Raw genomic sequence first — 13,156 nt, forward strand, 5'->3', positions numbered from 1 at the left:
AAGTGTTGAATATGTCCCAGTACTATTTATGGGTGTTCTTATGAAATGCTGTTTATTCCCCATTGCCAGTTGGTCCATTACCAAGGTTGTGGAGTAACTGTAGTACTGAGGAACTTCTTTACATTCATAACAGTCTGTAACATTTTAATTGTTAAAAGGCGAATAAGTTGTGTATCAAATGTTCTTCCTGGTTGATCTTTATAAAACCTGTGTTATCTGTGGGGTTGGTTATTTGATTTCATGCTTTACCACCCGACAACATCCCAAGACAACTGAGAGGAGATGTCCATTAAATTAAGCAAAACCCCGCAGTGCACAAACAAAACTCTTCTGAGCTCCTTTAGTGGAGTTGAAAGTGAATCATGTCCCCTGCACCACTGTAACTTCAACCCCCACCTGCAATATAGTCCAGAGTTATGGACACAGGAGCCAGGTGATCCCGATCCACACAGCTCCTAGGGCTGCTTTCAGGGATGCAGATTGTGCCCAGGGGGTACTTCACCTGCTCAGCTGCTACTGCTGCTAAATAATTCAGCTAATCCACATTAGATAATTACCTAACACTTCTTTCTATAGAATCCAGCTCATTTTTAGATACCTCCAATCTGCTTGATAAAAATAATTAAAATGCTTTTCCCTATCTTTTGCAGAGTATACCAGCAACTTGCACAACAACTAAAACTAACAAAGAAAAGACTAAACCTCTCTTAAAAGTCAATGTGTACCTGAAAAATCTTGTAATCATGAGGACTCTCAATTCTAGCTCAATGTTTGACACAAAAAATGATTACAGAAAGCTGATTACAGGGACATACCGACAATATGCATTATAGAAAATCAGAGTTTCTTCTCTCCCATACTGGTCAGTAACAATGTCCCACATGAATGCAGAATACCCAAAATAAATCTGGTAATCTGGTTTCATACAGGTAATTTTATTAATTGCTTTAATATGCAATTAAGGAATAGTCAGTGGGCTGCAGGGTTTTATAAGGCAATAATCCTGTTCCCTTGTGTACAGCTTTGTCCCAAAGAGTGGGCTATTCAAAAAAAAAAGAGCTGGATAACTGCCAAGTCAAACAGCACCTTCTTCCCATTTTCAATTATGAACGAGTGAGGCAGAGTAACGAGGATATACTGGAAACTTTGACATTTATTTATTGAACATTTTCTCTGAGAAGGAATTGCTGGCTTGCTAAACCGGAAACTATATTTTTACTATAGAAACAATCCCATAGAAAACCAGGATCCTGCTGCTCAGCATGAAAGGAATGGCCAGAACCAATAAACTGACCTATCTAAGCAGCAATGTGAGGGTTAGTTCATTCAATGCAGCATATTTCAAAAATCCAAATCCCCAAAATAGAGTCTGTATTTCAAAAATCTTTCTGTCACAGGATTTTACACAGAACTGTCTGCTGGGACACAACCAGGCTGTGTTAGAGCTCATGGGCACCACAAAACAACTCACAGAAAAAGGGTGTAGAATTTGAACAAATTAAAAGATGAACCAAGAAGAAATTCAGTTTATTTTCTCCTCTTTCCAGAGTTTCTAGAAACGAAATAACGGAGAGACGAAATGGGGAAGAACTCACCACACTGCATGTTCTTTTTTCTTTTTGGATAGACCAGTTGTTTTACCACAGAGGAGAAAAATGCAGGGAGAGTAAATGAAGAGGAAAATAGGGAAGTCAACATTCTTTGAAGCAGCAACATATGGTGACCAGGCCTGAGAGATGGAGGTTATAAATCTTCCCTTGATAGAATTACCTAAAGATGAAATTGCAGCTTCAAGGGGCTTGAACTTTTAAATCCACACTAGGAGCTTGCAAATTAACTTGTATGGTTACAAATTTTACAATGACCTTCATTTCCAATGCTTCTTTGTAAAGGCTCAGTACACTGCGAATTTTGATGGTAATACAGATGTGGTCAGCAGAAAGCATGAAAACCTTTACCCAAATCATTCAAAATATGAAGAAAAATATATGAAAATTAAGAATTAGAATAAAATGCTGCATCCTGAGAACAGTTGCTGCTGTGGTATGGAAAGGGAAAAGAGATGGGAGGTACATCAGTGCTTGTGTCTTTGTGAGAATAAACTTATTTAGGGATATCAAAGGAAGAGCTCTTTAGTGTTCCAGTCAATATGAGCAGGTCAGCTCATGGTGCACATTTCATCCCCAAAGCATCAGGTTCAGCATCACTAGTGGGACTCACTGTTTGTTCAGCAGCCAGTCCTTCAGTCAGCAGAGCATGGTAGAGCTGGACTAAGATTATCAGGAGTGATTTTGAGGGATCCTGGCTTTGGGTGCTACTTCCAAGCTGTCCTAAAAAGGCTTGAGTTTTAGAAAATGGAGAACAGCCAACCCATAAAAACCAGAGAGCTTTTAAGCATTTTGATCTTGACATTGAGTGGAAATGTCCAAAAATCATTCTGAGAAATGTGACCAGTGACTGGGAAAGCTACAGTAAAAAATCCCCTTCAAGAAACCATAGACATAAGGAGAGAGGTTACCAAAAAAACCCACAATTTTCTCCTTTACTATTAGACTGAGCAAACAAAGAGCTTTGAGAAGGACAGTAATTAAGCACAAACCATCTATTAGAGGAGAGGTAATAAACTCTATTATTTGCAAAGTCTACAACGATGCTGCTGAATGCAGCAGCACCTCTAAGAAAGGGTTGTTTTGGAACATGTGTTACAAAGACAAATGTAAGAGATGTTATTGAACTGTGATGCTAGATATGCATTTACACTTCCCTGTCCCTAAAACAAATTCATTCCGTTTCTCATTTCTTTATCCCATGTAGCTAAATTCTTTTAAAAATGTTTTTACATAATCTAACATATTGGAATTTAAAAGTCTGCGACATGGCTGGTTCAAAGGATTCAGTTCCACTGAAAAAGACATCTGAAGGGGTGTGTGATGAACACTGACATATATTAATGTATGTATAAAATATATGTATCTGTTCTGACATTATTGGATATGCTTCTGAAATATTTTTGTATATAAGAGCAAGGTAAAAACTAAAAGTAAGCGAATACACCAAAAATATATACGGACATATCACAGAAAACTTCCCAGCATTAGGTTTTTCTAATGTTGATTAAAACAGACTTGATAAAATCAGTTTTGAGATGTTCAGTTATTGCACTGTAATGAAAAACATGGCAGACTTGGAATGAAATATGTATTTGAAGGCAAAAGATTAACAGAAGAGTAAGAAATAAATATAAAGTCCTGTCACCAAAAGTTGCTACTGAAATTACATCTATCGAAACAAGTTCTTCTTACAGGCATTAGAACTATTATATACAGATACTATATACATATATATTGCACTCTATATTTGTTGCAATGGCATTCATTTTAATGGAAAAATTCTTATGAAAGGAAACTGCTCTTCCTGCTAACCTACACAGCACTGTAGAATATTCCCATTTGGAGAAATGCCAAGCACAGCCCAGCTCGTCAGCTTATGTTGAGCTGTTTATTGATTCCAGTGGAACTGCATCAATTTAACAAGGTCAAGAAGCTGAACTCCCTATTCAGAAAATATATCCAGATAAGTTTTTGTGCAAAATTTCATCTACAAGTATCTGTGCCTGGTGCTATAAAGAAAAATGTATTAAATGTACAAGGGACCATCCCAATAAATAAGTTTGTCCAACTGAATGCAGTGTGTTGTTTAATGTCCTTGTGTGGCATGAAGAGAGAAGATGTCTCATACTAGTGGGATTGCCAGGTGGGAAAACAGGCATGATCTGGGGAATTCAGACCCTTCCTCAGGTTTCTGTAAACCACTGTTGTTTATACAAATGCAGCTAAGTCATGCTTTGCCTGATCCACTGAAAATAAAAGCCTTACTGCTACTTTTGCAACTGCTAATGGACTGAAATAACATGAATAAACATGAAGTTCCATCCTCATTATTAACTCTGCATTCACTGTGGGCAAGACAAGAGCTATAGGTGTGTTATTTTTTACTGCATTAATAGTGCTATGTTGCTTCTTATGTTTAACATTCCTCAATATGAAGGAAGGAAAGTCAGACAAATATAACTGAGATGAAAGCATGACCTTCCTGCAGGATCAGAGCCTTGCTAAATTCCCTGTTTTGTCTGTAAAATTACATGGCCCAACTTCATAGACAGCAGCTTCCATGCACGTCTCTACAGTGAAAAGACAAATGAATACTCAATACACCTAAATGTGGAGTTAAACAGGGGGTGGAGAGAAGGCGATACTGGCTCTTGTCCAGCCACGTAGAAGGTACAAACTTTTCCACTTGGGTTGAAGTCTGTGTGTGGTGCCAAAAGTCAAGGTGCAAAACACATTAAAACTGAAAAAAAAATAAGTATAATCAGGTATTTCATACCTGTATAGATGCAAAATCCCCAGAAGCACAAGCTCCAAGAATAGCAGCACCCACCAAAACAGACTCCACCTCTTTGGACAGGACAACAGGCTTCCCTGCACAGGAAAGAGTCAGGTCTGTTAGGAAGAACACAGCAGGACTGCACCAGCAGCACCATAAATAATTAAAGCAAAAAAAGAAATCAAAAAGGGCTTGAAAACCATTATTCATTACTCCATTCAGAGCTACCTTCTGCTGTAGGTTAATGTAAATCACTCTGCTCTGTGGTTCCAGGCTCCAGGAAAAATGCAAGATTTAAATACAACAATTTCAGTAAATATTAATGCAGAACATAAAGGGCACAAAAACCAACACCCCCCCCCCAGATCTTTGACACTGGCTATTTATCTCAGAGGGCTTGGTATAAACCTGTTACCCACACCCTCCAAACCCACGTGCCCATTAAAAGTTAACCTGGAGGGGAAAACAGGGCGGTGTCTTTTTTGTTTCTTTTGCAACAAACAAACAAAAGACTGTTTGTGTTTGGTTTTAAATATATAGCCAACAAAGCCAGTCTGGTTTTGCTGGAAGACATGAAAATATGAGTAGCAAACTTTCTCAAGCTATGTATGAAATAATAAGGGAAATCTTGCCTTCCAAATTGTGCAAGATACTCAAAAACAAAATTAAAACACTGGAAAAACAAACAAATAATATATATTATGAAGCAGAATTAAAAAAATATTGTTTCATCACCCAGGGGTACTATCGTGAACATACTTTCCCTTTGGTTCACACAAAGTGTCTGAGACATGCTTCACCAATGTAAAAACAGGAAGAAAAATACTAATAAATAAAAACCAGCCTGCTTTATTAATTCTCCTGAAAAATCTAAACCAAGAGCATAAGTTTAAATACTTTTCTAGTTGCACTTCTGATGCTTATCCTCACTAAGTCGAAAAATTCAATATTCCTACAGTATTTGGCATGTGGCTAAATTTCCATTACTGAGATAATGTCATTGAGTGAATGACGATGCAAACACAGGGGCGGAAGGAGGGATTCCTTCTGAGAATAGTCTCCATGATATTACACCCCAAAAAATGCTGCTCCTGAGAGCCAGCTGGAAGATTAGAAGGAGCTGGAATTTGGAGGAAGACCTAAAGTTAGCCATGAACAACTGCTAGAGAGGAAAAGGCAAATACACGTTCCGCAAAATGAGGAATAAAATTATTAATATAAGCAGCAACTACTGACACAAAGTAAATTCTCCTTGCAACAGGCATCCAGTTACATTTCCAGTTACTTTTCCCTGTCACTTGAGCATTCCTCCAGTTCAGCTGGATCACAGCTCAGGACTTGGGTCAACCTGGAACAGCAAATCTAAAGCTCAAGCTCAAAGCTCCAGGGCTGTTTGTCAGGCGTCAGTGAGCAATTTTCAGCGTGCTCGAAAATTTACTGCCCATTTCCCGCATCACCAGAATGAATAGGAATTCTTACCAGGCAAACAAAAAGATCAAGATACTTTTTAAGTGGCCTGTGGAATTATCTATTGGATGTCTGCATGGCTGAGTCATGGGCATTTGCAGCTAACAATAATATATTCAGATTTTTTTCTTTTCGGGAAAGAATGGGGGATTGATCCTGGAATGTTAGTTATTTTATCTGATAGGCTCTAATGAGTTCAACATAACCAAGAGCATTTCAGTGAGATGAACTCTGACATCCCTTGTCAGTCACTGATTTTACAAATGGGGGAGAACTCCAGACTGCAAAAAGGCCTTTTTGTACTGAATTGTACTTGGCCATTAGTTACAGTCAAAGAACTTGTGATTACATTTTAATCAGAATACCTTTTCACAGATCTTTTCTTTTACACATCACAGACCAGCAGCACAACTCCACACGTAGCTGAAATTCACCTAAAACATCCGAGTTCTATAAGGCACAGACTCGACAATATCATTTTTTCACTTTGACTACAATGTAATTAGTGAATTTTCAGGTCAATAGGCATTATGCTTTTTGCTTCTCCATTTCTGTTTTCCTCTCAGGTAAAGCACGTTTTCATCTTCCTTCCTGCATCAAGGTTATGAAGTGTAATTTGATGTCAGGGCAAGACAGATTTCCAGACAAAATGCCCCAAAATTGAGCCTTAAACTTTATTCATGACAGCTCAACTGGTCTTAATTTGAAATATACCCAAAACACACATCATTCAATGTTTCTCTGAAGTCCTTTAAACTAAATTTTGTTATTTTTTCCACATTTTTTGAAGTATATTCAACTGACTCACAGGTGTGCTAAGATGTCCAACACACACAGGCTGAAGGGGGACCAAAAATACCATGTAGGCCTGAGATTGCACTAAAACACAGATCCAGGAGCTTCCTTCTACCCATCAGGAATTCTACAAAACCAAAGACAACACTGTGCAGGAGCAAGAGTCCAGACATTGTCCCCTAAACCATATGAGAGATACAGACATGGAAGCAATAATGGATACAATGCCCAGCAAGAGCAGGAAGTGTCACAAGTCAAATAGGATGAAGTTCATAAAGTAATATTTCATGACACGCTTTTTGGCCAAGCAGCGAAATACAGTTCTGTACAAAGCAAGTCTTTATTTTTCCAAAGACAAGGTACTTAGACACCTAAAATAAAAGCAGCTTACACTCCTTTCCCTGTACTTCCCCTAACTTACCAGTAATGTCAGCATGCATCTGCACAAAGAGAGGGTTCTTGCTCAGCCCACCACACAGAAACAGCGTGTTGATATCATGTCCTGCAGCCTGCATCGTTTCCAAAATATGTCTTGTTCCTAACTTCAAAAAGGGAGAGGAAAACAAGCCAGATGAGCACAGGAGAGCAGCCACAGGAACAGAACTATACTTATGTGCAAAGACATCCCCACCGAAACTTTCTATTTACTTTGTGTAACAGCATCTGAAAATCCCTCTCAGTGAAGAGGTTTCAATTCTGAAGCCAAATAGCAAAACAGAACAAAAAAAGAACAGCAAATTAAAAAAATCTATGTTTTCTGTCATTTCAGCAAAAAAGAAAACCTGAAGAATTCTGTATTGGCTTAACTATTTCTCTTGGCCTTTGCCCTACACAAAATAAAATGTTCCGTTTCATGCCTGAATTAATTGAAACATCTCAAATGCAGGCATATTTTAAACTTTTCATTTACAGTCTCAATTCTGAGAAACTCAAATTAGAACAACCAAAGTGAATGCTTTGCCATTTTAAAAATATAGCTTTTCTCTTTTTGTTTGCTTTGCTTGCCTCCAACTCCTCACTGAAGACAACCTTCTCCCTATTTCCCTTTTTCAGGAGTATTTCACATTTCTTTGACAAACTATGTGATCGAAAATAACTCCCAGATCTTTATAATACCTTGAAAGTTAAGTTTGAAGCTCAGACTTGTCAAATTCAAGGTAAAATGCTGCCCAGGCTGACTCTTTGTAGGTAGATTCCTCACAAAACACAATCTGGTCAGAGTTTTCATAAACTAATGTTTAAGTTTTCTTTATGTCATGCTGCAAGCTCATTAAGATGTCTGCAGCTGCAATAAACTCATCTTCAAATAAAAGCCAGTGAAAATGGAACGAGCAGAGTTCCATCAGATGGAGACGTCCACGATGAATGACCAGCACTATTCTGGACAGGCCTTCAAATATATTTTGATTTTTAGGGAAGCAGTTAAGAGGAACATGAGCAGCCACAGCCCCAGCTGACTAAATCCATCGCTTCCCTATTGACACAGAGGGCTAATTTCCAAATCCACAATTTTAATTATGGAAAAATAAACTGCTCTAAAAGGAGTCCGTCTGCTCAGAACGGGCCACAATTACATCCCTGATCGTGTTCTCAGCCATCCAACTGTTGCATTGCATCTTGCAGTGAATGGTTAAAAGGAGATTCTCTTTCACTACTTCTGAAATTCAAATTTATTAACAACTTCTCTCACAACATACACACGTCAAAGACCCTGAGAAAGAACATGCTGTGAAAATTATTTTGTGTTTACCTGCCTGGAAAATTGTATTCACACAGCAATTTAAATTAAAGCCAGACTTATTTCACCGTGGGTGGGGGGGAACTAATTTAATCCTGGATTGGAGAAAATGCAAATTGAGGGGCTTCAAATGCAAATTTTATATAAAAAGAAAAAAGCCTCTCCTGCTGAAAAGAAAACTAGAGATTAACATTCTGTGGGCAGGCCTACACTTTGTACAAGATTCTTACTTGGGTTGAAAGTTTATCTTGCACCCATTGAAGGCAGCTAATGGTGCAGGATTACTACAACTGTTTCCTTCAATAAAAGTGAAGCTAAAATTGGGAGTGAAGGAGCATGGGAGGAAAACCAAATTTCCTAGGTGTCACATTGGCAATTAGTAAATATATCAAGTCAAAACCAACGTTCTCTATCTACTTTTTAGTTACTGTTTCAACAACACTTCAGGAAAAATGAATTTCCTTGAACTTACAGTGAAAAGAAAACTACGGGATGGCCTTTTTACATTAAATCAGCCCAATCAGGTATCAAAAATATGCAGCTGCTGAATTTTGTGTTCAACACAGTATTTGTGTTTTACAATAAAATCTGAGCTGTATCATACAATGAGATAATAGGTGACTTTCCCAGGATTTCCTGCAGAGAAGGTTTCCACTTCGTTAGCAGCATATAATCAGGGAGCACCTGTTCCAGACTGGGAAGTTCCTTTCAGGGGCAGTATCAGTCCCTGGCATTGTTCAACCTCTCCTAGGCATTCTTATTTCAATGGTGGGATTATGCTGAAGCATCAGGTATAACCAAGCTACTTTCATCTTAAAAAGTCTCATAACTCACAACAATGAATTCCAGGCTGGGGTTAAGTTCCCCTTATTTGCTGACTAGGGAGGGTTAACACATAAAATGGACAATTCCCAGTAAATTCACAGCAGCTACCCACCCTCTCCATCCCAGATGGCTGACCCAGCCTAGCAAAGTTGTTGTTTAACCAGGAGAGGAGTTTGGAAGTTTTCCAACCAAATAGAGTTTTGTCAGGAAAACTCCCCAATTCATCAAACTGTTAATGTTTTGCAAAAAATGCCTCAAGTTCAGCAAACTTTAAAAAAATAAAAAATCACAGAAAGGATGTCAAAGGAATGTGGATTTTGGTCACCAAAAGGCCCCATGGAAAATACCCTCTGCCAGATTTTCCAGACAACTTCGGTGACCCAGGTTTTCACTTCAGAACAGAACTTCTTGTGAACTGGAAATCCTGGGTTCGATAGAAAATCAGGGCAGAAAGAAAAGTATTCCAATAAAATTCCCCATTTGAGTGTTGGCAAACACCAGGGACATTTCAGAGCCTCCCTGCCTGCTCCATACATCCACCCGCCCGGGAGTGCCACGGGAACCAGCTGCTCTCCTTGGAGCAGGTACAAGAGGGGGAAGATCTGCTCTGTTGGATGTGGGAGCTGTGAACTTAATCTCAGACTCTCCTGCTCACTGTGGCACAGAGCTCTGCCTCATCCACCAGACAAGCAGGGGAAATCCATGGATTTAGGAACAATCTGAAGCTAAGGCTTTTAGGGGAGCTCAGAGTCCTTTGTACAATTGCCAAAGCTTTTTTTCCCCCCTCTCAGCTTCCCTCTAGACAGCCCATGGTGTAACACTGCTCCATGGACTATCAGCTCCTTCCTCACATCTGCACCAGAGGAAAAAGCTCCATTTACAGAATTGCCTCAAGGAAAAGACGTTATAGGGGAACATTTTCTGTCTGTCGATTCTCCCACAGTTGGGAATAGTCACCAACACGGATAAACAACATCTTGCTCCTTTAAGAAGTCCATTAAGTGAATTCACGTATTATTAGAAATCTGGTTAGCAGAAGGTAATGATCACTCTTCACAGCACATGAGACTACTCATTTTTTCTTTTATGCACTTAAAATGCCTTACAGCAATGGCTTGGATCGTGGCCAGGTAGATAAGGGCAAGTTCATCCAGACCCCGGGACAATGTCAGTCCAACAACCTGTGCAAAGATCAAAAAGAAAATGTACAAATCCAGCCAACATAAAACTCTATTATTTTCTATGGCTTCTTGTTGTAACAAGTTTTAAACACTAATTCTAAGCTTTACTTCTGTGAGCTGTACACATAATGCTATGTTAAACATGTTATTCCTGATCTGGAGAAGAACCACATAAATTATTCTTGCCCTTGCAAAGAAATAAAGAACAAACAGCATATTGTATGGGATTAGAGATAGATTAACTCTGACAGTTTTATGTTATGACTCAGATATTGCTCGTGTATGTATTTAATGTAATAATATGAAAATGCTATTACATAAAAATAACTTTTTAAAAGCATTTCTCCCCCTCCCATCCAAGCACCCTAACACTGAAACACAATTAATAATTAAATACTATATCTTAGCCTCCTTTACTCTGACATAAATCAATACTGCACTGTAGTTACTCTGGATTAATATCAGCATAGGCAAGACCTGAATGCAGCCATAATTACGACAGAAAAAACGGGCTGCTATCAACAGCATTTGCATAGGGGCATCATACCAAGGAAATCCTGATTCTGCTGCAGCATATAATTCTCTCATAAAATAAAGCAGGTATTATTAGGACCCAAAAATATATAGGTCTTTTTTATGCTTTTAATGTTTCCCTCATTTGTGATTTAAATGCTGCAGTGCTTATACCCTTTCCTACCTCAACCTCAAATACTGCAGATTATAGTGCTGGTGAGTAGCTTGAGATGCTCATTTCAAGGACAATATGTCATTTTGAAAGACGTTTTTGCATTAATCATCAGGTATTTTGACATCACCAAATTATACCCTTATGACATTCTTCTGTTATAGTTCTGCACAGCCTTGTGACCCATCTGATCTACCACCATAAGCTCAGTAAAAAGACACATCAAAACACTTAAAGATGGGCTGAAAAGCTGTTTAAATCAAGCAATCTATCATCAGAATACTTCATGCCTTTTCCAGATAGGTTTACCCAAATCCGTGTTGAAATTCATTGCAAGAAATATTCAAAATTTGGTAGACAAGTCAGTTAACAACAGCAAGCGCTGTGAAATGTGATTCCTAGGGAAGATCCTGGGACACACACAGCACTCCTCATATTTTTAGAAAATAAATGTGGCTGTAGTGATATCTTAACAACAGTGATCTCTGGTTTTCCACTGAAACATCAGCACACTTTGAAATGCAGCAAGAAACCCAAATCCTATGTGACAGTGTAAACAGCTAAGGAGGAGTACACTCAAAATTGAAGAAAAGCTCCTTTTTTTTTTTTTACCCTGTATTGACCTTTTTGCAAAGACAGGCTGTTTCTTACCATGCCCTTTAGTGTCAGATCTGTTAAGGGAGATCTGTTACCATGGAAATCTGGCCAAACATGTAAATCAACAGTGAGGAAACCCACAGGCAAAGATTTCTTAATCAGATCCAGGTGACTGTTCAAGTATGTATATATGCTGTGAGCACTAGGAGAAAAACAAGTTGGAAACAGAGAGGGGAGGTTATTCATCAAACATAAAACATTTGTACTACCATCAAATGCACAAAACCCATCAAATAACAGCAAAATCCCCCTGCTTGCCAAGCCCATGGCACTGAGGGGCTGTCTATCAGCACGTGTGCTCAACAGGCCACCTGAATTCCTTAATTTCACGGGATGAGGGGAGATAATATGACCTTGAGTTTGTACATTGACTCCTCCAGGTCCCTGGAGGAGCCAGAGCTGTTTGATATTTGGGGCTGCTGATGCTTGTCTCCCACAGAACGGTGCTGACACTGTGTGAGGAAAGCTGGAGAAAAGCAAGCGCAGAGGGAGGAGTGAGGAGGATTCCAGACAGAAGTGAAAATCAAATTCCTTTGCAAATGTTTAAAAATTTCTCTGATTAATCAATAGCATGTAGAGCTTTCCTTTTTCAAACCATAATTATTTCAGTGTGTGCTATGATTAAAATGCAGCACCAAGGGTGGAGGAGAGAAAGTGAGTGGCTGCTATTTTAGGGAGGAGCCCACCATGGGCCTAAATATGATTGTATCTAAGTTCAGATGCTACACCCAACGCCACGATATCCAACAGACTTTTTCCTGGACCTAGGACTAATAGTGAATTCTTCAGTGCCCTGGCTTGCAGTGACTCTGGTGACATTGTGTTTAAAAAATGTTGCAATTATGCTCAGAATACTTTTTTCAAACGCTCACCCTATCACAAACAAATCCATATATATTTTTCAACTCCTTGGAAATCTCCAAGTGGGGCATTTAATTCTAGACATGTGGGTCAATAACAGCATCTAACCCTAATTACAATTGATTAGTCATTGTCTCATCCACTGCAGACCCAAACAGTGATATTCATTTAGCCTCTACATGTATATTCAATCATGCACTAATGAGATCCCTGAGGGAATTTGGCATATGCTTTACTAGTTTGACTTCTGACCCACTAGCAGCTGTATATTTATACTTTGCATTCAACCATTCAGCTGCATGTTTTTTCAATTATACCTTACCATGTGTATGCTATCAGAGGATATCATTCAAAATGAACTACACTTGGAAGACATTAAAATAACTAATTTACATCATTATTCACGTCCTTTAAAATGTACTTTATGTGTCTTCCTGGGCCTAAATTATGATAATTTTGAGGTCACAATCATTTTTTTTCCCCCTTGTTGTGAAAGTGGCCCTGTTTTCTCCATCCCTAAAGACTGCACTATAAGCAGTACATGCTAAGGATAAAGTAATT

General features: G+C 38.7%; 1 protein-coding gene across 6 annotated transcripts in view; it reads right to left on the reverse strand.

The window, feature by feature from the left end:
* LOC103758915 (hook microtubule tethering protein 1) overlaps positions 1-13,156 on the reverse strand; it is a 170,650-nt gene that overhangs the window by 61,405 nt on the left and 96,089 nt on the right. For all 6 annotated transcript variants that reach the window (XM_018072118.3, XM_029959662.1, XM_008925172.4 and 3 more), the window contains 4 exons: positions 11,729-11,876; positions 10,318-10,392; positions 7,070-7,190; positions 4,387-4,481 (listed from right to left, as the gene is read on the reverse strand). In XM_018072118.3, the coding sequence (XP_017927607.2) occupies positions 4,387-4,481; positions 7,070-7,190; positions 10,318-10,392; positions 11,729-11,876 (439 nt within the window). The remainder of the gene's footprint in view (positions 1-4,386; positions 4,482-7,069; positions 7,191-10,317; positions 10,393-11,728; positions 11,877-13,156) is intronic.

Source organism: Manacus vitellinus, unplaced genomic scaffold (assembly GCF_001715985.3).
Source record: "Manacus vitellinus isolate BGI_N305 unplaced genomic scaffold, ASM171598v3 scaffold_21_pilon, whole genome shotgun sequence".
NCBI classification, from domain to species: Eukaryota; Metazoa; Chordata; class Aves; order Passeriformes; family Pipridae; genus Manacus; species Manacus vitellinus.